Genomic DNA, 27,829 nt, shown 5'->3' with positions numbered 1-27,829 from the left:
CACCATGGTTTTGCTGTCGATAATATTATTAAATGGAAAAAAAAAAGTCTTAAGGGGATGTAAAGGTGAACACACTCTGTAACTTACATGCTGCATTTCTGTGAGAGTAGCCACCCTGAATTAGAGTAAAAAATGAAGATAAAGTTTTGTTATTTTTTATAATCCTGCTCTTAGTATGACAACTTACCAAAGTATTAATAATAGGTAATGTAAAACTCCTCTTTGGTTTTCACTGCTCTTTTTATCTTTAGCTATGTCAAAAGTTGTCTTTCTTTTGAGTGAGGTGTTTGTTGTTATGTTATAATATTTATTGAGCTTCTTTAAAAGGTTTAACTTCTCCCTTTGCGACAAATAAAGTGCTATTATTATTGTTTGTATATATGTATTTATTCATTTATTTATTACATTCATGTAGTGTTTTTCTAACCTAGTTAAAGCACTTTACAGTCAGAGAGGAACCTTTTCAGCTACCACTAATGTGTGGAATCCACCTGGATGATGAAATGGCAACCATTTTTGTGCAGATACACTCACACACATTAGCTGTTAGGTGGTGAAGGGTTGAGAGAGACAGTTACCAAGTAAGGAACTAGGGATGATTAGGAGTCTAGACTGTGGTGGGCAATTTAGCCAGGACATCACAAACATTTTACTCTTTTTGAAAGATGCCCAGGGATCTGAACTCAATTTTACATCTGAACTGAATGATTATCTATCTATCTATCTATCTATCTATCTATCTATCTATCTATCTATCTATCTATCTATCTAGGGAAAATCCCGAGAAAACCAGTCAAAAGACAAGAAAAAGGTTTGGGGACCGTCCCCGTATATTGCCCTAAGACAATATATAAAAAAAAACAGATCAAAAGTCTTCAAGATTGAAAATACAATTGGCAGTTTTACTTTGTGAAAATTATTGTTTAAATACAGACCGGATTATGGGAAAACGAAATGGTTGGCATGAAGTGACGTTATGAACAGGAACCGGAAGTAACATCATTGAAGTAAGTAGGAAGTGATGTGGTCTTGAGGAGCCGGAAGTGATGTCATTGACGATGGCCAGAAGTGACGTAGTCGCGGCCATTTTGATACCCGGAAGTAGAGGCCATTATTTTTCTTCGGGTTTTCTGTAAGAAGAAGAAATCACCATGTGACACCCATATCTTGCGATAGTTCACTCACCTTTAGGCTCTTTGACTGCCTCCTAATCGCACGTGTGTGACATGACCCCCCCCCCCTGTCAGCCCAGACCCATCGGGTCGGGCGACCTGCACTGAGAGCATCTGCATTGGCCTGTAAGGAACCTCTATGATAAATGACGCTAAAATAATAAGGCTGTAAATCCAAAAACCACCTAGTGACGCGTGGATTTGCCTCCTGATGAAGGGACATCCACTGTAAAGCAGCATGATCCGTCACCAGAGTGAACTCACGCCCAAATAGGTAGTACCTTAAGGACGTAATAGCCCACTTAATCGCCAAGGCTTCCCTCTCCACTGCGGCATACTTGGTCTCCCAATCCAGCAGTTTCCGGCTGAGGTACATAATGGGGTGTTCAGCACTGTCGATGCATTGGCTCAGCACGGCACCCAATCCTGTGGACTATGCGTCGGTCTGGAGGATGAAAGGAAGAGAAAAGTTAGGAGATCTCAAAACAGGTGCTGAAGTAAGGGCCAACTTTAAGTCACCGAATGCTTTATCAGCCGAATCATCCCATACCACTTTTAAAGGTGCACATTTCTTTGTGAGACTAGATAAGGGCGCAGCAATTTCGGAGAAATGAGGTACAAAACAGCGATAGTAACCTGCCAACCCCAAAAAAGCTTGAACTTGCCTCTTATTGATCGGATGGTGCCAATTAATGATGGCATCTACTTTATTGCATTGTGGTTTAACAGTACCTCCGCCCACCAGGTAGCCTAAATATTTGGCTTCACATAACCCAAAATAACATTTCTTTGGATTAATACGAAGCCCTGCTAACGCTAGTGTGGAGAGAACAGTTTCAACCTGCACTACATGATCCTTCCATGTGCCGGAATAAATGATTATATCATCCAGGTAGGCGGCACTAAATGAATTGTGGGGCCGTAGCAGTGTGTCTACCAGATGTTGGAATGTAGCTGCTGCCCCGTGCAAACCAAAAGGAAGAACCCTGTACTGCCAATGTCCACTTGGGGTACTAAATGCGTTTTTTTCTTTAGCGGAGGCCACTAGGGGAATTTGCCAATACCCTTTCGTCATGTCAAGAGTAGTTAGGAATTGTGCGTTCCCCAGTCGATCGAGCAAATCATCCACTCGCGGCATAGGATACGCATCAAACTTAGAGACCTGATTAAGATGACGGAAGTCGTTGCAAAACCTCCACGACCCATCAGGCTTCGGAACATGGACAATTGGACTAGACCAAGGGCTATAGCTGTCTTCAATAACCCCTAATTCTAGCATTCGCCTAATTTCCAGCTCTACTTCCGCTTTTTTTGCCTCCGGGAGCCTATAGGGTTTCTCTCTGACAATTACTCCAGGGTCGGTAATGATGTCATGAACAATCAGCGCAGTACGTCCAGGAATCTCATCCACAACTTTGGGAACAGACAAGATAGCATGTCTGAGATCTTGTCGTTGTTCTGACGTCAAGTCGGACCGAAATTAAGATGGGGTTGAGACATAAACCGAGAATGAGACTGGCCGGAGGAGGGATCAAGTTCCCTATTCTTCCACGGCTTCAGCAAATTAATATGATATACCCTTTCAGTCTGTCGACGATTGGGTTGTTTAACCAAATAATCGACGAGACCCTTTCTTTTCTTAATTTCATAGGGACCCTGCCAATGGGCTAATAATTTGGAATGTGAAGTTGGGACGAGTACCATTACACGATCACCCGGGACGAATTCCCGGAGGGTGGTGTTACGGTTATAGTAACGTGACTGCGCTGCTTGTGCTCTTTCCAAATTCGCTTTTAAAATAGGTCTAATTTTCTCTAATCTATCGCGTAATTGCACGATATACTCGAGAACATTTGAAGTAGGAAGGACCTCCTCTTCCCAACCTTCTTTTAGCATATCCAATAAACCTCTGGGTTGTCTTCCATATAGTAATTCAAAAGGAGAGAAACCCATAGAGGACTGTGGGACTTCCTGATATGCAAACAAAACGAGAGGAAGTAACTGATCCCAGTTTCTCCCATCCTCGTTAACTACTTTGAGCAGCATCTGTTTTAACGTCTGATTAAAACGTTCCACCAAACTGTCAGTTTGCGGATGATAAACTGACGTTTTCAGATGTTTTATACGGAGTAATTTAGCCACCTCCCTGAAAGTCTCTGAAGTGAAGGGAGTCCCTTGATCCGTAAGAATCTCTTTGGGGATCCCAACACGAGCGAATATCCCTACTAGTTCCCGTGCGATATTTTTTGTATTAGCTGAGCGCAACGGAACAGCTTCGGGGAATCGAGTGGCATAATCTACTAGGACTAATGTATATTTAAAGCCCTTTATCGAGGGTTATAAAGGTCCTACGAGATCAACTCCGACTCTTTCAAACGGGATATCAATAAGGGGGAGGGGAACGAGAGGAGCTCTAGTGCGTCGGGGAATCTGGTGAAGTTGACACTCCGGACATGAAGTGCAAAATCGTCGGACCTCCTCATTAATCCCCGGCCAATAAAATCGGAGCTTTATCCTCTCCAATGTCTTTTCGGAGCCTAAATGGGCTCCTAGAAGGTGAGCATGCGCTAACTCATACACTTGTCGCCGAAAAGTGCGTGGGACTAGCAGCAATGTTCGCACTTCACCCCTGTGCTCTGCCACTCTATATAACAATTCATTTTTTAGTACAAAGAACGGCATCGATGGCATGGGATCTAGGGTATTATCACCATCGGCGGATACTATTGCATTCCTTGCAAACTTTAAGGAATCATCATTCCACTGTTCTCATTTAAATGAGGAAGGTGTTAATACAATTTGAGAAGATAAATCCTGTATTGGGTCTCTATCAACGTCAATGGGCGGAGCATCTGCCACCACGTCCTCCCCGTTAGCTGTACTAACTCCCGCAGAGGACGATGGGACATCAAATTCTTCACATTGGGTACCCGTGTGGGTCCGTGCTACTGAGGGACACGGCGTGGAGTCAGTTGGAGCATCATTCTCCATGACTAAGCCTAAATTCTTATTAGGTACAGTTATGTTATTACTGCTGTTGATTTTATTCCAATCTCTACCCAATATGACTGGAAAAGGGGGATCCAGTAATACAGCCATGGCCATTCCCACTACTTTGTGATTCACTGAAACCACACATCGGGGTGTTTTGTAATACCGGATGTCCCCATGAATACATTTCAGACTAGTTTTTACTTTAGTCCATTGTTGCGGTAAAACAAATCGGGAAGCAACAATAGAAATGTTACTTCCGGAATCGAACATCGCCCTTACTTTCCTACCATTTATAATAACTGCACCTGTGTATGGGAGAGATAAAGGGTTAGTCACTGTGGCACAATACCTTTCCCCCTTCACCAAAGAGCAATCCATGGGCTCCGAAGTACAGTTAGGGGACAGATGTCCAAGCTCCCCACACTTGAAACAGCGCGGGGGGTTGAATGGTTTATCTCATTTACGGACGGTAGGCATGGGAGGTTGCCGGGTGAGCTCAGGGGCTGCCCCATGTGCCTGTTGGGTGCGACGAGAAAACCGTTCTGATCGCCTCGATTTACAAACCGCCCAGTGACGCTCCGCAATCTTGGTGTGTCCATGTCCTCTAAGTAATGTTTACGGACTTGCTGGGCGATCTGGTCAGGGAGGGCATGCACTAACGTTTCACATGCCAGTAGCTCGGCCATCTTATGGGGGGTATTAATATCTGGTCGTAACCAGCGGCATACTTTGCCCCAAGCTTCAAAAGCCTGGGTGCTCAATGGCCTCTCGGGGTCAAACTGCCACTCCCTCCATTCATTTGCCTGCTGTTCCGTTGATATGGCGTAGCGCTTGAACACTTCAAGCTTTAGAGCATCATAATTGGCGGCCTGCTCCTCAGTTAAATCATAATAGGCTCTCTGCGCTGCCCCCTTTAGGTAGGGAGCCAGTAGGTACGCTCATTCTGACCTCGGCCAAGTGTTCTGCTTAGCGGTACGCTCAAAAAACAAAAAATATGTTTCGATATCATCTTCAGTTAAATTCATCAATTGTGTATCTTAATGACCGAGCGGCCTCCGTCCGAACTGAGGTGGCGGTGCGGGCTTCAGGTTTCGCTAGTTGGGTCCTGGTCTCGCCCATCTGTACTTTTAAAGTACGGAGTTCGCCCATTATAGAGGACAGCACAGTATTCAGGTCTTGTTCTGTCATCTTTAGAACAGAATCCTGACGACTACGCCAATTGTGGGAAACTCCCGAGAAAACAAGTCAAAAGACAAGAAAAAGGTTTGGGGACCATCCCCGTATATTGCCGTAAGACAATATTTGAAAAAAACAGATCAAAAGTCTTCAAGATTGAAAATACAATTGACAGTTTTACTTTGTGAAAATGATCGTTTAAATACAGACAGAATTATGGGAAAAGGAAATGGTTGGCATGAAGTGACGTAATGAACAGGAACCAGAAATAACGTCATTGAAGTGAGTCGGAAGTGATGTGGTCTTGAGGAGCCGGAAGTGATGTCGTTGACAATGGCCGGAAGTGACGTAGTCGTGGCCATTTTGATACCCGGAAGTAGAGGCCATTATTTTTCTTTGGGTTTTCTGTAGAAAGAAGAGATCCAGGTAAGTACCACGTACACCCATATCTCGCGATAGTTCACTCACCTTTAGGCTCTTTGACTGCCTCCTAATTGCACGTGTGTGACACCTATCTATCTATCTATCTATCTATCTATCTATCTATCTATCTATCTATCTATCTATCTATCTATCTGTCTGTCTGTCTGTCTGTCTGTCTGTCTGTCTGTCTGTCTGTCTGTCTGTCTGTCTGTCTGTCTGTCTGTCTGTCTGTCAGTCATGGTTCTCCATGTAATTGCTTATTAGAAATAAGTTTTTATCAGTGTCCACGTTCATCAGCAATTTCATGGTGGAGGAGAATGAGAAGTTATAATACATAGTACAATGAAATCCTTACTTGCATGTTTGACCAACATGCAATATGTCACCAGATTTAATAGAAAATACAAATTGGCTTACCCACTGTACTCCTTACCCCTGTTTCCACATTACCTATTTATGAAACTTTGTGGAAAAAAGTCTGTGCAAGTGTAAAGGCTTTCTGTGAAGTCGTGTATGAAGGCAATGCAACTGAGTGGCACTCCCATTGCAAAACTGCTCAGCTTCCAAAAGCTTTGCCTTGTGTGTTTGAAGCTGAAATGTGTTCCCTGCATTCTTATGGATTTAATGTTTGTTTCCACCAAACCAAAGACTTACTGCTAAGTTCCACCAAATCAAAGACTCATTGCAATTTCCTTTCCTTGGCCGATACCTGCCTTGAGTTGATTGTTACTGAAGTAAGCCATATTCTACTCACAGTCACAAAAATATTTTTTATCAAGCTTGGAACTTGATAAAGCAAACTTATCACATGCAAATATTTTTTGCTTATCTTATTGAAACACACAGGGCCCTTTTTTTCAATGACATAAATCCATTGTGCTTCAGAAGGACCTTGCTTGGAAAACCTCCAAAAGGAAACCTAGTCATTTTACACCAACTGGTTTGCATTAAATAACATCCATACATCACTGGACTCTACCAGACATTTCGATTTCAAGGCATTCACTGTAAGATAACCTGAACACATCACCTTCCTTCCATGGTATGAAATATGAAGTTGGTTTGAGTGGCAGAAGAGATGTTGTTGCAGATACATTGTAATGCATCGTTGCGCTCTCTTCATGTTATCCAATGTTTACATCAAGAACAATATCTCAACTTTTGTTTTTGTTTTTTTGGCGCCCCAAATACTTTGCTTTCCCTCCACAACCTCCAAACTATGTGTTACTTTAAATCATGACTCAAATTTGGCCTGGTATGAGTTGCTCTCAGCATCTCCATGTGAGAGTATGCCCTACTTACACAGGATTGGCATCCTCTCTCTAATCTTTGATCCACTTCATGCCTGATACTTCCACAGCAGGCAATTGCTATGCACAACCTTATAATGGAGAAAGCAGCCTCGGAAACTAGATGTTTGGATGGATATGGTAGAGGGGCCTTTTAATTTTTTGCGTCTGTAGCCTCACTGACTCACAGGTGAGCTCTGTGTAGTCTGCAAACACCATGCTAGGTTGGAGTTGCACACTTCATAATGGGATTTGACAAGAGTTGGTGATGAGGAAGATAATGTTAATGTTGGAAAATATGTTAAAAAAAATTAACTTCAAGTCGGTTGCCCACTTTTATGAAGAATGTGATGTACACTTTCTCCTTGCAAGTCTCTTGGACTTGTCCCATTGTAATCTCATCACTAAGCAGCATCAATGTGGTTGTGAGAAGTGAAATATCAACACAGAATATGGCAAGTTACAAGAAGGGCTAAATTTCTTATTAGAGCACACCTTGAGACTTTGGCAGTGTGGAGTCTCATATTCGTTGATGCTGTTCTTTTTTAAACCCATCCCTTTAAGCTTGTTGTTCATAGATGATAAATGATTTCTCATAATTTTTCAGTGTTACAAATTGTTTTATTCAACAAATGAGTCTACGTTCATTCAGCAAAAAAATGAGATTCACTTTGCTTTTGCTCTCTGGTAGGTTTGTAAAGCAGCATATAGAGTTTGGCCTCCAAGAAGGCCTGATCAAAAGTCCATGGATTCCTTCATGTGGGTCAATTTGAAAGCATTGTGACTTTATCTATTGTGAAGAAAACAATACTACAGTTGCAACACCGGTCATCTCTATAGTCCATAAGCACTGATTATGATTGTCTTCTAACAAAGAAACAAATGCATATTAGTTATGCTATGATGACTGAACTGCTGATACGTAAGAAATTCTGAACAAGTTTATAAACATCCCATCATTGCCTTTGCTGCTGATTATTCAAAATTATGTTTATTTGTAACTGTGTCTTATATACATTTGTAAATTGCATGATTCAATTAGGAAGTTTCGTAAGCAAATAATGTCAGGCTTAACTTGTCAATGATGGGTCTTTAAAATATGGTAATCTGTGATGGCTTGTTTTGCTTTCTGTAATGGGGAAAAACTATTATGGAGTTATTCTGTATTCAGATATTTCCTAAATCAAATCTGCTGCAATCTAGGCTTCTTCTTAGAAGGCACATCAGAAAAAGAAACCATAATAAAAATTATGGCTATGACATCTTTTTCTTATTTTACATGAATGTAGTGTGTATTAATAGGTACTGGTTTCATTTTTCTGCTGGTTTTAAATTTGTTTTTGGCCTTCATGATATTTAAAAACTGTTTCTCTTTTTCTTTTTTGCTCAATAATTGACTCATAAAAGACCCCATGGAAGCAAATCTCAATATGCTATTCTAACAAAGCAACAAAGTGTTTCAGAAACTATACCCATTTTACCTATTTGCCCTCACTAGAGTGACTTTCACAAAGCCCAAAAGTTTGAAAAAGTAATGAATTCTGAAGTTTTGAGTGGGTCTTTACCTAAACAAACACTGCTTGATGAAATGAGCCAAAGTATACTGTCAAGGATAGTGTGAAAAATTCTTGAGTTGGAAGTGCGTGTGTTAATACTTGAGTGTTCCGTTATTAATACCACTGGTTTCTATATGTTATCTTTTGCAATTAGGCACAAAATGGCTGGTTGAGTCCAAATGCAGTTTTACAGATCAATTCGGTTTTGATTTCTTGCCTAAACCAAAAGCAAATTGCAGTAATCAAACATACACACAAAAGAACCATTTGTGGATATCAGAAAACTCCTAAAATCCCAGGTTCTGTCATCAAAGAGGGAGGAAAACTAACCTCTCGTATGGATTCCTCTGTAAAGGAAAATGGGGGAAATGCACAGCAGTACATTGCATGGTAGGGATGCCCTTACCCCGTCAGGATGCCAAGCAGACTAGTTCAAAAGAGACTATATTTCCCTAGTCCACTAGCAGACAGCAGTATTATTCTACTGCTGTACAGTACTTCAAGTTCCCACAAAGGCTGCTGGGAAATGTAGTGTTTGCCATAGAGTATCCATAGAAACACAGGTGATCCTGGGGCACTTCCTGCCAGACTGGAGTCAGAAGTGCTCTTGAGATGAATCTTTTAAGGACCTCCCCCTGCTCAGTTAAACACTCTTGGAGTTAGGAGCTGAGGCAAGGAGGAAGAGGATGATTGGGGGGTTTGAAGGAGGGAAATAAACATATTTTTGGTAAAGAATTTTGGAAAATGTAGGTAGGTCCAGAATGGCATGGTAATTATTATTTATTTTCTCCTTTCTGTATTGTATGCACTCCAACTGTTATACCCTCCCTTATACAATTATTTTCATAGATACAACTGTCTTACTACATACCTGGACTGTATTGGTGGTTTTTGAGTGTGGGGTCTGCTCTAGAGTGGTCCCTTCAGGTCACTGTGTTCACAACCTGTATTGAACCCTTAAGACTAAGGTCCAACAGAAAAAGCCACAAGAGGTCCACCTTTATCAGAACTGAGTAATAAAAATATAAGACAAACAAGATGATAAGTTTATTGCCACACTATAGAAGGCACTGTAGGTGGTGGTGTCATCATGTGGTATGGTAACACAATCACACGAGACAGGACACCCAAGGGACAATTGCATTATACATACTAAAATGCAAACTGTAATAAAGCACTCTAAATGTCTGACGTTCTCATCTCTATGTCCAAACCCAAACCAGCATGTGGTGCATGTTACGAACACATGGAACATCCTTATTGTGAGGATCTATCCTCTAATATCACACTTCTTTGTAAGACATACTGTCTGGCTCATTTTACTCTGTTACATGCGTCTTTTTATTTACTTTCTTTTGTTCATTTACATTTACTGCCATTTTACTGAAAGAACACATGCAAATAAAACTCCAAATGGATTGTATACAAATGAAACTTGAAACTCCACTCTTAGGGAAGGCTGCAAGTTGGCTGGTGTTTTATTCTGAGGGCTTAGACTGGTACATTTTTGGTTTAACATGACTGGATGATGATTTTCAGGAACATTCTAAACATTTGCTTAATGACATGACTGGTTTCATTTTCCAGCTGAATCAGTACCTTTCCATTACAGTCAACAGTTTGTGGAATCCATTTTTAAACTTTAAAAATGTAAGATTTTCATTTAATGATCAAACCCTTTGTTGTACACTTTGGCAATTCCTTTTTTGTTTAAATGTTAATGTCAATCTTTCTTGGTATTCTACATCATGTTGGTTCTTACCTTGAATAATGGGCAGAAAACTGCACCCCTACTTAAGCATGTAGAGAAAGACTAAACACTTTGAAATGCTCCTGAAGAATTCTAATTTGAGGTTTTGAATTTGCAGACAATCTTGTGCATTGTGAATCTCCATTAATTAATAGAAAAACTTCTGTCTCATTGTGCTTTGTTACAACTCCAGTGTGGCATAGAGGCCATGACAATGAACTTTAAACCACAAGGTAAGAAGTTCAGAAACTGCCACTGAATCATTGCATGGAGGTTAGTTACTGTGAATAAAGGTACAAATACATTTTAAAATAACAAGAAACAAAGCTGTGACTGCAATCTTTCAATCAAAGTCAATTGGAATAATAAATTGACATAAAAAGCTATAAACATTAAGTAAATTTAGCACTACTAAAATGGTGTCAACCCCCCAAAACATAGTCTCCTGTTAAATGACTACAATATTGTTTTGCTATACTGTTGGTAGACTGAAGTTTTCATCCTGACATGCAAGCTTCCTAATTAACAGACATTTCTCTAGAATTTGCATTTATAAACACATTCTTCTTTTTTCTTTAATTAAATGCAAATAGCATCTAGGCATTTCATCCTCACTGGTACATCAATAATTAATTTGACAAGTTTGTCCTTTACTTTTTTCTGCGTCTTCTTTCTTTCTAACAGTTTATCTATGGCAGGGCCATAACCTTTTGTTAGTGCTAAACTGTGCTTTATATCCCGAATGAGCTTCTCTGAAGTAAAGGTCTTTACTGTGACAAAATGTACTGTAATGTTTACTTTAAACTGTTGCATCCTATGTAATTTGTCTGATCAGGAATGAAAGATCTCTTTTTGGTACTTTTGTAAAGACATACTCTCTTCTTCAGACATTTGACATTTTGCTTTCTGTTTTTCCTCTAGGATATAAAATGTTTTAGTTGGAGGTCAAATCCAGCTTGCATTTTTTAGAAAACAAAAATGAGTGCAATCACTTTTAATGTTTTTTTTTCTGCAAAAGGTACTTGTCTAAAGTGCTGTCATCAAAGTTATAGAAATCACAGTAAGTAAGCATCACTGTCAGCAATTTTTCACTGAAAAGCTGTTAAGAAATAATCTTTTATGCTTTTCTGCAACGATGAGATACATGCTTATTTTACACTTTGCACAATTAATTAAATAGTGAAGCCTGATGATCAGTTTTTCCAGTCACTGACTAATTGCAATTAGATAGTGAACTATCAGTAACAATTTTATTACAAGAAGCTGGTAATAACTGTCATTTATGTGGTGTTAAAAATGAGTAAACAAACCACATTAAGCACATTGTTCATATTTCTTGAGTCTGACAGATTGTATTTGTTGAGTCTTCTTTCAACATTATATGATCCCCAGAAAGCATACTGTTTAGCTTTGTGTGCTGCTGACAATCACAATGTCTCTTTGCATCAACTGAATCATATGCCTTGATACAGCATTTCCAGCACTGCTTAAGAAAAAGATAAATCATTTCAGAAATGTTCAGCACGATGCATAAGATGGAAGTCACACCCATGATGTAAAGAAACACTTTTTTTTCTGTAGCTCGTGAAATGTAGCAATCTACAGTGTTTGGACAAGGACTAATTTTACACTGGAGCAACTGGGGGACTTCAAATCCACTATATAGATAGTAAAATGCTAACAGAAAGCCCACTTCAAAGGTTGTTTTGAATAGTAAACTAATAAGATATGTCCACCATAATCCTCCATCCATCTTCCCTGTGTTTGTATATAGCTTCTTTTTATACCGACTTTCTCTGTGTTGTCGGTATGCAACATGCAGCACCACTAACAAGGACGGTGTGGACACCATTATCAGCTGCAAGGCCCAGAGTCTAACTTGAGAAATTGGGTAGAAGTGATCAAAGCACACATTCTCACAGCCTGGCTGGTTTGTATTGCACACGAAGTCCTTCTGTTCATCCTTCCAGACTTGTTCTGCTGCAGCTACATAAATCAGAATGCGAAAAATGAACACGACAGAAAGCCAGATCCTCCCTATCACTGTGGAGTATTTGTTTACCCCACTCAGGAGATCTCTGAGGAATCCCCAGTTCATGGTGTTTGACCTCTTTTCAAAAGTAACTGTAAAAAAGAAAAACAAAAATTATATATAGATATATCAATTAGCTGATCACATACAGTACTGTGGCTAATAATCATCTGAACCTCTATTATTTGAACATCTCAAAGACTTACATGAGCAGAATTGTATTACATGTATTCAGCATGGCAAGGTCCTGTTAATTACCAGATTCTTCTTGCAGTCTGAGATGATGAAAATGTTTTGACCTTTAAACTGAATGGGATGTGATGTCCTCCACACTCTAAAGACACACTGAATATATTTACAAAAAATAAACAAAAAAGAAGTGAAAGTAAATTATTTGCAATATGTGCAGTGGCTCTTAAAATTATAAAAACAAATTCTTTCTCCTCCTTCTAACAAGATGATATCAGAGTGGACAAAAAAGAACAGTTATCAAAATCAAAAGTGAATAAAATAGCACAGGCATAAACTGTACAGGAAAAAAATAAGTGAAACTCTAAATATATACAAGAAATGCCCACTAAGGATAGCACTAAGCTCTCTCTGTTGACCTTACTCCTAATGCCAGTCAGTCAAAAGACGACCCCTGCTGGGCATCTCTTAGTTTTATATGCTATGCCACGTTACCTAACCAATCATAACTCATGTCAGCCTGGCACTACCAATCAGCGACGCAGACAAGTCATTCCCTACACACAGCCTCATTTTGGCACAAGTCCTGTACTTCCTGCTTACGTCTATCTCATACCCACTGGCAAGCGTTTATGAACATGTCCCCATGTTCAGGTAACTTCCTCTTACAGCTTTCTGCACAGCTGGCTTACATGTCTGTTTACCTGCCGGTAACCCTGCTGCAAAACATACAGACTTAATTGGTTGTCGCTCTCGGTAAGCACAAAGTAACGCCGGTTTATGGATGTGCCAGTGCTGAAGGTTCAAATGGGTGTGACAGGCCTCTTTACACCCAAATCTTAATGGCCAGCAATGCTTCTTCCCATGGTGTGCCTCCATGTTGCTACCACAGCTGTTTCTCTCCCAGACCCTCCTTACACATACCACACAGGTAAATGTAATTCTCTATAACCAATTAAAAGAGAAAAAAAGAAACAAAAAACTACAGTTATTCTTCTTTCACAAAATTATAAATGTTGTGATATGGCCTATCATATGGGGTAAACTATGGAGCTAATTTTTTCAAGCAGCTAAAGATAATCTATTTTATACTAAATTATGTGATTTAGAAGTTTCCAGAATTTGTTGTTTGTAGTGTGTTTCTTATTGTAGGATTGAGTCAATCTGCATGTCCAAAACTGCAAAATCTAGTATTGTGTTGTCACTTAATTTGTATATAACTCAGTACAGTCATTTAAACAGTCAGCATAGCATGTAGCAGGATCAATCACCTTTATATACTACAGCAGAAACATGGGCTATAGAATTCCATCGATGCAAGACATTTCTCAAAGATAACCCAAGAAGAATGTCAACGTAACAAATTCAAACTGAGACAACAATTTCCATTCTGCTGCATGATAATGCACCATTCATAACCCTAGGTTTGCAATAGCTGAGCTGAGGACTTGCGGAATTTCCCATTGGGATTAATAAAGTATCTATCTATCTATCTATCTATCTATCTATCTATCTATCTATCTATCTATCTATCTATCTATCTATCTATCTATCTATCTATCTATCTATCTATCTATCTATCTATCTATCTATTCAAAGACATACCACACTTATGCCATTTGGTCAGATACGACTACTATCTGTTTCTCAAACTGTAGAACTACATTTGTAAAGCATGCAATACTAATAATGAAAATGACAAGTCCGCTACAGAGGAGTGTTTCCACAAACTAGACAAAACATTTTATTTGATTGGCATAGAAAAACTTTGTAAACATTATAACAAGTGTGTTAGCATTATATTGAAAGACTAGCAAAATACCCGCGCTTCGCAGCGGAGAAGTAGTGTGTTAAAGAGGTTATGTAAACATATATATACATAAACATATATACTTATATATACATATCTACATATACACATATCTACATATATACATATATATATACATATACACATCCACATATATATACATATATCAACATATATATACACATACATATACACACATATCTGCTAGGATACAATGAACGATTGCTAAGGGTTAACTCCCAGAATACACTGCACACCACCTCACAAAACCTCTGCAATAAACCCAGTGCAGAGTTACAGCCTTAGTCTTGTCCTCTTGGCAAATGGATTCTTCCAGAATATTTTACTCTTTGGATCCGGGAGGTTTATATTCATAGTAATACATACATAGTAATGTAGGATTCTTTATATAAAAAAAAATTTGATTACAAAAAAAAGTGTTCCCTTCTTTTAGTCAATGCTGTACCACTACAAAATATGGCATTTTGTGGCTACAGTTTAATAGTCTTTTCAAGTGTCACTCTGTCTCATTCCAAATGTCTCATCTTTCTGAAAAGCCTACCTTTCTCAGAAAGATTCACATTACTCTCTCAATTTATTTCCTGAGCCTTCTTAAACTCGTACAGACAACAAAGGGCAGGAACTTGCCCAGGAGGGAACACAGTCCTTCGCTGACTTTAAAATTTGCATTGAGACTTTTTCTACTACTGATTTGCAGCATACCATACCTGTGATTGCAAGCAGAAATGGGGTTGGAAAAGCCCAAAACACATCTGTTGCCAGTCTGTGATATCCAAACCAAGGATGGAGATTAATGTTATATAATCACAATTATGCAAATATCGGTATTTAAAATATTTTCCTGAAACTTACTCAGAGATTTTAAAATGCAAGAAACTTTATCAGTAAAAAATACATGGCTTTATAATTATAATTTTAGTGTGTATAAAAATATCTTAATGGAAGCAAGCAGAACTGCAAGTTAAGAAGAAGCCAGTGAATCAAAAGCAATCATCCATTTGTTAGTTGGCAAGAGGCTTGCAAATAATAAGACTAAACCACCTGTTGCTGGCTCCTTTTCATAGTTATGCTTGTTGCATCTATCTTCTTAAAGGCTTCTTCTTTGTCAACTACTTCCAGTTACTGCTATACTACTGACTTTTCACTCACTTCCTTTAAAAGAGGCACTGCATATAAATACACAATAGCTCCTGGTTATATTAATCAGTGCCATATTACAATTAATAAAATAAGGGTCCCCCTCAAAATGAAACTGACAGCAGCGCTTACAGTACATTAAGTTGAAACATGTCTATTGCACAAGCAACTTGTTGTCACCATGGGCAGCTAGTCCACCAAAAGGTAGATACAGGAAGAAGTCCACACTCATTTGTGCCATATCAGTTTAAATTCTGGAAATATGTAGTTCTCACAGAAAGCCCCAGTTACTTGGGCTTGAATAGTGGCCTGGGGCAGACATTTACATTACATAAGTGTCCACATGAACTTGCTCAGTGGGTATTCTGGTTTCCTCCCACAAACTAAGAGATGTATGTAATAAGTTGACTGGTAGATCTACACTGCCCCGCTATTAGTGACCATGAATGTGTTCCTCTTTTTGGGAGGAAACTGAAGTATGGGAGAAAAATGTATATGGCCACAGGAGAAAGTGTTAGAATATATAGGTATATAATATTTTCTCAATTTACACTGCGGTAAGTGTATGAATAAACAAAAAAAAAACTAATTATATTTATCACGGCTGAAAAAAACAGTTTTGTTCAGTATTCAAGATCCTATACACAAAAAATGATAAAAAAAAAAGATCTTGCCATTAATATACTGAAACAGGAAACATCTATGTTAATGTAATATTTAAGAATTTTAAAATTAGATTTAGTATTTTTTGGTTTGAAATGTATCAAAAACTTTCTACATTGTTTTTTGCCCAAGCAAAATTAGTCAGATTAAAAAGTTAGACTAATAGGCAATCTGGAATATTACCTGATTAAGTGATTTAGATTTCAATTGAAATGATTAAAAAAACAATAGATTTTTGTATAATTCAATTTAACAAACAGTTCTGTCAGGAAAAACTGAGGAACCAGGGTCATTGTATGTAATATAAATGAAGGAGAGTTACACAAAATGAATTAATTTTCTTCATTTGTTACTGGTGATTTTAAAAAAAAAATGATATTCATAGATCTGACACTGATAAACATATTTACTGTGTTAAAACTCACATGATCGAAAGAATACAGAGTGAGAAATGCTTTGTGTAGGCTAACAGAGTCAAGATACAGTATATATGATTACTTTGGCTACTGTTTTATCTGAAAACGTGTGACATAATAATGTCACGGAAGAGGAGTTTAAAAAATAAAAAAATATTTAGATATGATTTCATTTTACAAATAATTGTGTAAAGATTGTTTGCTTTCATGATCATTAATCATGTGTAAAATAAATATACTTTCATTAAACATTAATCAGTAATCTGTCGATGTGTAAACTGATTACTTTTACCATAATAACCACTATGGAAATAGTCACAGCTTAAGTGGTAAAATCAAACATAGAACTAGAGGTGGCAAAACGCTTATCTGTCTATATTTTAAAATAAAGCCTTTTCTTTTTTCACATTTATCTACCATATACTTAAATATGTTTATCTGCCTATCTATCATATGTACGTTATCTCAAACACAAGCCATCTAGCAGCATAGATGTTAAAAATAAAGAACAACTGCGGCAGTCGATTCCACCCGGCCTCCTTTACAAATCTCTCATTTCTGCACTCCACTAAGTAACTTGTTTTTTCAGTTAACAGTACGATGACAACAGAGGCATTAGTAGGGAAGCGGGGACCTGATGAGCCAATGTCTAAGCTTCGCTTTTCGTCTTCTTCACCTGTAGCACCTGCCAACCAAGAAACGTAATGAAGACCATCGATTAAACGAGTAAAAAAAGAAGAATTCATGAATAAATGATGACCGGAGATGAGGAGGACGCGCTGCGCTTCTAAACTAGCCGACACGCTGACAAAATGCGCTGTGCTTCTAACGTCACTCCAAGTCAGGTTGGTATTAATTTTGTTCAAACTGAAAGGCCAGGGGGGAAAATGACGCCGAAACAATATGGAACTGAGCTGTTGAAGAGCAAGGATTAAACGAAAAACTTTAGCTTCGATGAAATGACAGCTCATTGTCCTAAATGCGCTAATCCTAACAGATCTAATAAAAACGCCGAATTTTCTTCGTGTGGTTGCAACATGAACAGGTGTGGGTTGAAACGCAAAAGCACACATAACAAACATACATCCCTACATTCAGCTAAGGTAACACGAAAAATAAAACCACATAGCGATTGAGGTGGCAAGAAGAAATGCCCGGAGGATGGCGATAGGAGAGGTTCGCTTACCTTAAGGCCAGCTGTCCGGGCTGCGCGCGCGCCTCCTTTAACCACGAGAAGACTGGCGCTCGTATCCAGGATGCACGCAACCCGACCCTATTTTGACAGTCAGATTTACCTGGGTGCTATGAGAGTCCTTTACTAATTCAACACAGTGCTGTACACACCCTCCGAGGAGGCGGGGCAGGAGCACGCGTGTGGGAGTGCGTCTCGTCTGTCATTTGGCGGCTCACTGCTGGACGGACGGACAAAGACTGCCAGCCCCCTTCCACTTCCTTGGAAAAGCCAAACTTTCAATTGTCAGCCCTGTACCAGTCAGTGTTCTGCTGCTCTATATGGCAACACAGAAAAACAGGTAGGTTACATTTTCTTAAAGCCCCACAACCCTGAACCCTATAAAACGTCTGATATGCTACACCCATGGTAAATAGCTGTAAAATATTTATTCTTTTCAGGGGCTAAATTAGAACCAGACACAGGTTTAGTCAGCATAATTTCAAAATGTTTTCAGTAAACATATGAGGAGAAAAAAAAAAACTAAGGTGAGGAATGTTGCTGGGGGAGTTTTAAATCGTTAAACAATGAAACATGGGGAAAACACTATGGGGCAGCTGGTAGAGTAGCCAACTCAGAGAAAACAGAATTTACCAACTGCAAGTAAGAATGACACTGTTCAAATGTACATGTAACAATACTCCTGCTGCTGCTACATGTTCTCTCTGTGCTGATGGTTTTCGACTGTGGCTCAACAACATGAAGTCATACTATTTGACTTCTCTAATTTCTTATTTCCACTAGTACAAGAAACCAGGAAGAAGCAGGCTAAATCTGGATCCCATTGTTTTTTTTTTTTTTTTTTACCCTGACAGCCTCTCAAAGGTTCCTGGAACCATGTATGAAACTCTGTGGCTTTAATGGCTCCTGCTCTTTATGTTGAACATGTGTCCACAGTAATACTTTCAACAAAGTCACAGTCATATTGCAGTCAATAACTGGTTTCATGCACAGATAAAGTTCAAAGGAGTGTTGCTATGTGGTTTATTAAAAAAAAAAAATTAGTTACTATAGACCAGGGGTCCCCAACTCCAGTCCTGGAGGGCCCCAGTGGCAGCATGTTTTCGTTCTAATCCTCTTCTTAATTAGTGACCTGTTTTTGGTGCTAATTAACTTAATTTGAATTCATTTTTAATCGATTTGCTCTTGAAGACTAAGCCCCCTTAAATGTTTCTTTTCCTTAATTAGCAGCCAAACAATAATGAGATACAAAATAAACCAAAACATGACCAGCAAACTGTGTCCGTCATACAATATCTGAAAAAAAAAAAAAAGTATAGGTCAAGAATGCTAATCTGCTCAGGTCCACGAAACATTTTACCAGTGGTCTTAGGAAACAGAAAATCAGCAATTTCAGAAATGTCTGCTATTGCACAATGAGAGCAGCAACAAGCCATGGAATTAAAGAACGGGTTTAATTAACAACAAGAATCGGCGCCTAATTAAGCAACTGGTTGGAGTGAAATTGGTTGGAGTTTGAGGCCCCGACTTAGTTGGTCTTCTGTTGGCTCATTCACGTCACATTTCATTTCTGTTTGGGAGCCAGTAAAGAAATGAAGCAATTCAGAGGCATGATGAAAAAATTCAGGGAAACAAATCTTAAAAAACAAGTCAATTAAAATTAATTCAAAAGAAGTTAATTAGCAGCAAAAACGGGTCACTAATTAAGAAAAAGGTTAGAATGAAAACCTGCAGCCACTGGGGCCCTCCAGGACTGGAGTTGGGGACCCCTGCTATAGACAGTTCTGATGTATGCAAAATTCACTGTACCAAGTATATGGCCTTTGTGGGGTAATCCCTGTCTTGTGCCCAATGCTGCTCTAGGAAAAAAGACTCAAGCCACCACTTCACTGTGTAGCGGAAGAGATAGGATTGGAAAATGAATGGAAAAATTGATGAATGAAGGAGAACAATATGTCAGTTAGGTATTCAGCTACTGCCTACTATCCAGGATAATGACTTGGCTGAACAGTAACAGACTTGGGCAACTGCATTTCTCCAGTAATGTAAAGTCATTTCTACCCTCAGCCATCAGGCTTTATAATGAGTCACCCTTCAGCAGAGGAGGTATTGTTCCCTGTATGGTGAATGGTACTGAGCTGGTCAAGCAGACATCTTAAGAGATAATAATGCTATGTGCAATATACTGTGCCAATGACAGACCCTCTGTACTGTGAAAATGTAACTTGTAAGTATGTGCATTTCTAATCTAACCACTTTACACTAAGGGAATACCTAAACTTTATTAACATAATTATAGATAATTCTTGTTATTTGTTGTGAGGTGCAAATTAGGGAAAGGATATCTAAAGAAAATTTGGGTCAACTGGGCCACCCCATATACTGCCAAAGTCCAAAAAACGGAACAAAAATGAGCTTGTATTGACACAACTGAAATAAGGTATAACAGTTGCCCTACTAACCTCTACAGCTGTTCAAAACTTTCAACTCTCAGGTCAGGGTTGGGGAGCTCCATCAAGTGGGACTGCAATCCTCAGGCTGAGATATCATCTTTCAGGAACCCTTGAATTGGTATCATCCCGACTGAAAGTGGCACCAAAAGATGCATGATTTAACTGACCAGGGGTGTGGGTTCTTGAAGCTACCGAAGAGAAAAAAGATTGTATTGTTAGTGTTGGCACCCCCTCTTGCCCTCTGCAGGGTATTGCATACCTTGTCAGATCCTGGAAGGTGATTCTCAGACACCCATGCATGAAATGTATCTTTGTATCCTGTTAATGTACTTATAATAAAGTCTATCTATCTATCTATCTATCAAATATGCTTGCATTTCTATGCACATATTCTACGTACTCTGTTTTTCCTTAAAAGGGTTATGCCATATTAGTGAAGTATTCTGGATACTGCTTGTGGGGCAGTGGTTAGCATTGCTTTCTCTCAGAGCTAGGCCTGGTCATTCTGTTCTGCAAATTCCCCTTATTGTGACCACTTAGTCTCATTTTCACATTCTAACAATAGGCAAATTAGGCTGATTACCCATTCTAAATTTGTCATGTATTCCACCCTGTCCAGATTTGCATCTAGCCTTCTGCCTGGTGCTTCTGAAACAGACTTGAGGCATCCTGTGGCTTTATATTGGAAGATACAGTTTGGGAAATAGATGGAGGACTGGTAGAATATTCGATTAGTGGCTAAGCCATTGTTTTTTAAACTAAATAATTGCTGGTTCAGTTATCACCTTTGGCAAAATACATTAATTCTAAATGCTTGTTAGTGTTTTTGCAGCAAGTTGTCAGAGTACTATTAAATAATAATAATACTAAATACGTGAATGCTTTCAGTTTTAGTAAAATGGAGAAAACAAAGTGCTGAATAAGTTATTCAGGTGTATCCTGAGTTTCTGTCCATTCTACAAATATGTTTTTTTCCATTAAAGAATCATGTGGTTTGAGTGCAAGATGCAGGTATACAAGTGCTCTTCATGGTGCATGGCATGTTAAGCAATCAGCAGATTTTAATCTCATCTGCCATTTAAGGAAAAAAAACAGGCAATTCAGAGGACTGAGTCTTAAAAAAACAAGACAATTAAAATAAAAATTAAAAGTCTCCCTCGTTCTGCTGGGAGACTTCAATGCTCACGTGGGCAATGACAGTGAGACCTGGAAGGGCGTGATTGGGAGGAATGGCCCCCCCGATCTGAACCCGAGCGGTGTTTTGTTATTGGACTTCTGTGCTCATCACGGATTGTCCATAACGAACACCATGTTCAAGCATAGGGGTGTTCATATGTGCACTTGGCACCAGGACACCCTAGGCCTCAGTTCGATGATCGACTTTGTGGTCGTGTCGTCGGACTTGTGGCCACATGTCTTGGACACTCAGGTGAAGAGAGGGTCGGAGCTGTCAACTGATCACCACCTGGTGGTGAGTTGGCTTCGATGGTGGGGGAGGATGCCGGTCAGGCGTGGTAGGCCCAAACGTGTTGTGAGGGTCTGCTGGGAACGTCTGGCAGAGCCCCCTGTCAGAAGTAGCTTCAACTCCCACCTCCGGCAGAACTTCGACCACATCCCGAGGGAGGTGGGGGACATTGAGTCCGAATGGGCCATGTTCCGTGCCTCTATTGTTGAGGCAGCTGACCGGAGCTGTGGCCATAAGGTGGTCGGTGCCTGTCGTGGCGGCAATCCCTGAACCCGTTGGTGGACACCGGCGGTGAAGGATGCCGTCAAGCTGAAGAAGGAGTCCTACAGGACCCTTTTGTCCTGTGGGACCCTGGAGGCAGCTGATAGGTACCGGCAGGCCAAGCGGAATGCGGCTTTGGTGGTTGCTGAGGCAAAAACTCGGGCATGGGAGGAGTTTGGGGAGGCCATGGAGAACGACTTTCGGACGGCTTCGAGGAGATTCTGGTCCACCATCTGGTGTCTCAGGAAGGGGAAGCAGTGCAGTGTCAACACTGTATATGGTGGGGATGGTGCGCTGCTGACCTCGACTCGGGACGTTGTGGGTCGGTGGGGGGAGTACTTCGAAGACCTCCTCAATCCCATTAACATGCCTTCCAATGAGGAAGCAGAGCCTGGGAACTCAGAGGTGGGCTCCCCCATCTCTGGGACTGAGGTCACTGAGGTGGTCAAAAAACTCCTTGGTGGCAGGGCCCTGGGGGTGGATGAGATACGCCCGGAGTTCCTCAAGGCTCTGGATGTTGTAGGACTGTCTTGGTTGACACGCCTCTGCAACATCGCATGGACATCAGGGACAGTGCCTCTGGATTGGCAGACCAGGGTGGTAGTCCCCCTCTTTAAGAAGGGGGATCGGAGGGTGTGTTCGAACTACAGAGGGATCACACTCCTCAGCCTCCCTGGAAAAGTCTATTCAGGGGTCCTGGAGAGGATGGTCCGTTGGATAGTCGAGCCTCGGATTCAGGAGGAACAGTGTGGTTTTCGTCCTGGTCGCGGAACAGTGGACCAGCTCTATACCCTTAGCAGGGTCCTGGAGGGTGCATGGGAGTTTGCCCAACCAGTCTAAATGTGTTTTGTGGACTTGGAAAAGGCATTCGACTGTGTTCCTCGGGGAATCCTGTTGGGGGTACTCCGAGAGTATGGGGTACCGGGCCCCCTGATAAGGGCTGTTCGGTCCCTGTACGATCGGTGCCAGAGCTTGGTCCGCATTGCCGGCAGTAAGTCGAACCCGTTTCCAGTGAGAGTTGGACTCCGCCAGGGCTGCCCTTTGTCACCGATTCTGTTCATAACTTTTTTGGACAGAATTTCTAGGCGCAGCCAGGGCGTTGAGGGGGTCCGGTTTGGTGGGCTCAGGATTGGGTCAATGCTTTTTGCAGATGATGATGTCCTGTTTGCTTCATCAGGCCGTGATCTTCAGCTCTCTCTGGATCGTTTCGCAGCCAAGTGTGAAGCGGCTGGGATGAGAATCAGCACCTCCAAATCCAAGACCATGGTCCTCAGCCGGAAAAGGGTGGAGTGCCCTCTCAGGGTTGGTAGCGAGATCCTGCCCCAAGTGGAGGAGTTCAAGTATCAAGGGGTCTTGTTCACGAGTGAGGGAAGAATGGAGCGTGAGATCGACAGGCGGATTGGTGCGGCATCCGCAGTAATGCGGGCGCTGCATCGGTCTGTCGTGGTCGATCTATGTTCCTACCCTCACCTATGGTCATGAGCTATGGGTAGTGACCGAAAGAACGAGATCGCGAATACAAGCGGCTGAAATGAGTTTCCTCCGCAGGGTGTCTGGGCTTTCCCTTAAAGATAGGGTGAGAAGCTCAGTCATCCAGGAGGGGCTCAGAGTAGAGCCGCTGCTCCTCCGCATCGAGAGGAGTCAGATGAGGTGGCTCGGGCATCTGATCAGGATGCCTCCTGGACGCCTCCCTGGTGAGGTGTTCCGGGCACGTCTAACCGGGAGGAGGCCCCAGGGAAGACCCAGGACACGTTGGAGGGACTATGTCTCTCGACTGGCCTGGGAACACCTTGGGATTCTCCCGGAAGAGCTAGAAGAAGTGGCCGGGGAGAGGGAAGTCTGGGCATCTCTGCTCAAGCTGCTGCCCCCGCGACCCGACCTCGGATAAGCGGGAGACAATGGATGGATGGATGGATGGACAATTAAAAGGAGGGAAAAGAGGCAAACTAAGCAGAAATTGGTCACTGATCAAGAAAGTGGCACAAAGGAATCCCTTTCAGCCCTCCAGGATCAGAGTTGGACACCCCTGCCTTATAGACTTCAGGACTCTGTACAGCTCTACATTTGTCTGATAGTTCTTTGTGCAAGTTAAAATCTGGGTTGTTGTCTGTACTTATTTTATGCTCCTGTAAGCTGGAAATTAATAGTTAGGTTAGAATATGAATGGATGGGTGGCACTATTGTTCACAACAAGAGTTTGACTTATCAAACAAATTAATTTATTTTCCTATTGTGTTGTTCAAACAAACATGAATAAGTGAACTTCTTGTATTCTGAAGACATTTTTGAAGAAAACTCAGGTTAGCAGCAGCATTCTGAAAAACACATTAGAATTAATAATTGATCATCTTGTCAAAACACAGAACATACAGTAAACAAAGTCTTCTTAAGAAGGTAATCTGGCATTTTAAGTAGAGGCCAACCTGTAGAGCAACCCAGTCTTAATTCAGAGAATAAACTATTTGCCTACTCATGAACATTTGATCATGAATTCCAGATATTTTGTTTCATCAGCTCAGGAGTGTTTTGGCAATGTATTGACCTGTGACTATTTTTATGAAAAGGTAGCTAACACTGTTTGCTGAATCTAACAATGACATTTAGACGGAAGATATCTTTATAACACAGAGGAAACTTCCAAGCAAAGTAAATTAAAGTATTAAAACAGTAACCAACGTTCTGCTCTTATGAGGCCCACCTAAACAGTTGACAGGATCCTTGTTTATTTTAATTGGCAGTCACTTTCAGTAGATGACTCCAAGGTCTTTCTCTATCTGTCTCATCTTTGACCTATGGCCCTTCATTTTCTTTCCTAGGGAGATGCTGGCCTCCTTTAATATCAAAGGTCCGTAGCCCCTAATTCTGTAGTCATGGGTGTCTCTCTTGCAACCAGCATATGAGAATAATATGGCTTTCTAGCACCAAATATTTGACATACTACTGCCTAGCAATATTCCGCTCAGATCTGATACTGTGGCAAGGAGACAGTTTCCTTTTTCTCATAACATTACATCTTCTTCAGGACACAACAGTCTCCTACCACAGGCAGGCAGTGTGGTGCAGCGGTTAAGACTTTGGACCTCAAACCCTGAGGTTGTGGTTTCAAATTCTGCCACTGAGGCTGTGTGACCCTGAGCAAGTCATTTCACCTGCCTGTGCTCCAATTGGAAAAAGAAACAAAATGTAACCAATTGTTTCTCAAAAACTGTAAGTTCCTGTCAGCCAAATAAATAAATGTACTACTACCCAAAAGCTCCAGTGACCTGGTGAAATTACTATCTGTGTAGAGTTTTGCTGTTATCTCCTAGTCCATCCATCCATCCATTTTCCAACCCACTGAATCTGAACACAGGGTCACGAGGGTCTGCTGGAGCCAATCCCAGCCAACACAGTGCACAAGGCAGGAACCAGTCCTGGGCAGGGTGCCAACCCACCGCAGTATCTCCTAGTCACTCTGCTGATATCAGTCCCTTTGCTGATATCTCCTAGTCACTCTGGTTTCTTGTCACTTATCAAAGATGTGTATGCTAGGTTGATTGGTTTCTTTAAATTGGCTTGGAGCATGTAAGTATGTGCCCTTTGATTTACTGATGTCTCAAAGGTGGTTCTTTTCTTCTTATGTTGTTCTCACTGTTGCCAAGATAGAGTTTGGCTTGCCTAGACCCTGTAATGGAGGAATCAAGGTCAAAAAATGGATGTTTGAATGAATCAATAATTTCTAATAGTATCTTCGTCAAAAACTTCATGGTTGTTGTTCACATAAATTTTCTGAAGGACAAATATTATGGTTTGCTTTTATGTGTTTTCTAATTGGAATGTAATATGGAATGGTGTTCCTTTACATAAGCAGGCTGGGATGCTCATTTTCATTTTTCCTCTCCAATAAGTGGGTTGTTTGTATCATGCATTTAGCTTGGAGATACTCAGGAACTAAACAAACCTGTTGCAGTGGAATGGTACACAAAAGGAGGTCACTGACTTAAATGCAAGCTGAAACCTTTATAATATATTTTAAGAACTGTTTGTATAAACAGAAAACTACAAAATATTTAGTGAAATTTAGTGAAATATTTAGTATGTTTATAATTATGTTCCTTATTTGATTGTCTAAAAACCAACAGCTGCACGACAGTAGTCAACTGGTAAGCTGCGTTTTATTTTATGGACTGGTAAAAGCTGAGTAAATATGCTTTAGAAGATAGATATTGAATGTGGTAAACATGAATAATGAAAGCATGGCCATAATAATAAACAGTGATGACAGTGCCCAGTGTTTACTTTAATAATATTTAAAAATATTTAAGTTTGTTTGAATAGCTCAACAACTGTCCCACCTTTCTATGAAGGCAATTTATTTTAGTGTATTTGCTCCAGTGCAGTTAGTGCAGAACTTATCCATCCATGTTGTATCACTCACCTTGAGCTTTCCCTTTAGGTTTGCCACTACCTCCAAAAACTTGACAAATGTAGATTACATAATAATATTTAGCAACCTAAAGTAGGATTTCTGTAACTACTGCTCTTACCAAAAGAAAAAAATCCTGTTACACTACACTACTAATAAAGTAAATGCAGGACTAATGATCAATATAAGGTCTTTGCTGTTTGTTAATATCAGCTCATGTGTCCAAAAACACTTCACCAGAGTATAGTGTTTAAATGATTATCTACAATACACAATGCTTTGTCAGGTTCTTCTAGTTCCTGTTCATAAGAAAATGAGAACTTTATATTCTTCTGGTAGAGGTGACTTCCAAGTATTTTAAATTGAAAGACAATAGGCAGTTATAAAAGGATATCTACACAATACCGATGAGGAAGCATGCTTCTTTTCAAATTTATACAGTATATGTAATTTTATTTTTTATACAGTGTGGGGAACAGCCCGGACACAGACAGGCAGACATCGTTTTGTCACCACACGTTTATTATACAACTATTTACAAAGTCTTGTGCCACACAACCCACAGACTCCCCCAAAGTCCAGGCCAATACCACAATGCCTTTCCTTCAGACCGCCTCCTTCTCTCTCCTTCCAGACCTCGTCCTCTTCCACCTGACTCCAGCCTCGAATGAAGGGAGGCGGCCCCTTTTATTCATACCCGTATGTGCTCCAGGTGTGCACCGGCAATCTTCCACCCAACACGCCCCAGTGTGTTCCCTCTCTTCTTCCCCCCAGCACTTCCTGGTGTGGTGGAAGTGCTGGGGTCCAGGGTCCATCAGGCACGGGGATGCCCCCTGGCCCCCAACACAACCAGGGCAGATGCCCCCTCGCGGTCTGGAGGAGGAATGAACCCTCCTCCTCTCTTCCTGGGTGTCCCAGCCAGGCATGAACCCCGGCCGGGTGCCACAACAGAAGTAAACAAACAAATAAATTAACCATTACAAAACCAAAATTGGATGAAATGTGAATCTGCTGAGCAGTTGGTGATATAACAGGCCGCAATGCCAGCTTAGATAGATAGATAGATAGATAGATAGATAGATAGATAGATAGATAGATAGATAGATAGATAGATACTTTATTAATCCCCAAGGGGAAATTCGCATACTCAGCATTAGCATACTGATAAAAACAGTTGTCAGCTTAGTGTAGTGGCACAAGTTTATTTACTACCAGGGTGATTTTTGTGTGTTATTTTCACATTGTCCTTAAATTTGTGCATTTGTGATTGTCCTGGAGATTTTTTGATCTCTTCTCAAAGATATTTGGTAAGTCTACAATATATTGCTCTGGTTTTGGTGATTAGTGCAATTGTTCACAAAATGCTTTTCTCATCCCTGCAGTCCAAGTATGTGTCATATATGCTTTCGCCATGTTGGGCACATT

At 40.5% G+C, this 27,829-nt stretch overlaps 1 protein-coding gene across 2 annotated transcripts; it reads right to left on the bottom strand.

The window, feature by feature from the left end:
* Positions 1-11,591: 11,591 nt before the first annotated feature.
* On the bottom strand, positions 11,592-18,126 carry gjb7 (gap junction protein beta 7). Of its 2 annotated transcripts, XM_051925284.1 has the most exons (3): positions 17,815-18,126; positions 12,599-12,726; positions 11,592-12,484 (listed from the first exon to the last, which is right to left on the bottom strand). In XM_051925284.1, the coding sequence occupies exon 3, from the start codon at positions 12,456-12,458 to the stop codon at positions 11,688-11,690; it is 771 nt and encodes a 256-aa protein (XP_051781244.1). In that variant the 5' UTR covers positions 12,459-12,484; positions 12,599-12,726; positions 17,815-18,126; the 3' UTR covers positions 11,592-11,687. The 2 variants fall into 2 exon arrangements, with proteins under 2 accessions (XP_051781244.1, XP_028653303.1); XM_028797470.2 differs by lacking the exon at positions 12,599-12,726.
* Between the last annotated feature and the right edge of the window lie 9,703 nt (positions 18,127-27,829).

The sequence above is a fragment of the Erpetoichthys calabaricus genome, chromosome 3, assembly GCF_900747795.2.
Source record: "Erpetoichthys calabaricus chromosome 3, fErpCal1.3, whole genome shotgun sequence".
Taxonomy (NCBI): Eukaryota; Metazoa; Chordata; class Cladistia; order Polypteriformes; family Polypteridae; genus Erpetoichthys; species Erpetoichthys calabaricus.
This window is presented reverse-complemented; position numbering and strand designations above follow the sequence as displayed.

Bases quoted from the DNA above. Each gene is read 5' to 3' on its own strand.
- gjb7 (XM_051925284.1), bottom strand. From the start codon at position 12,458: ATGAACTGGGGATTCCTCAGAGATCTCCTGAGTGGGGTAAACAAATAC.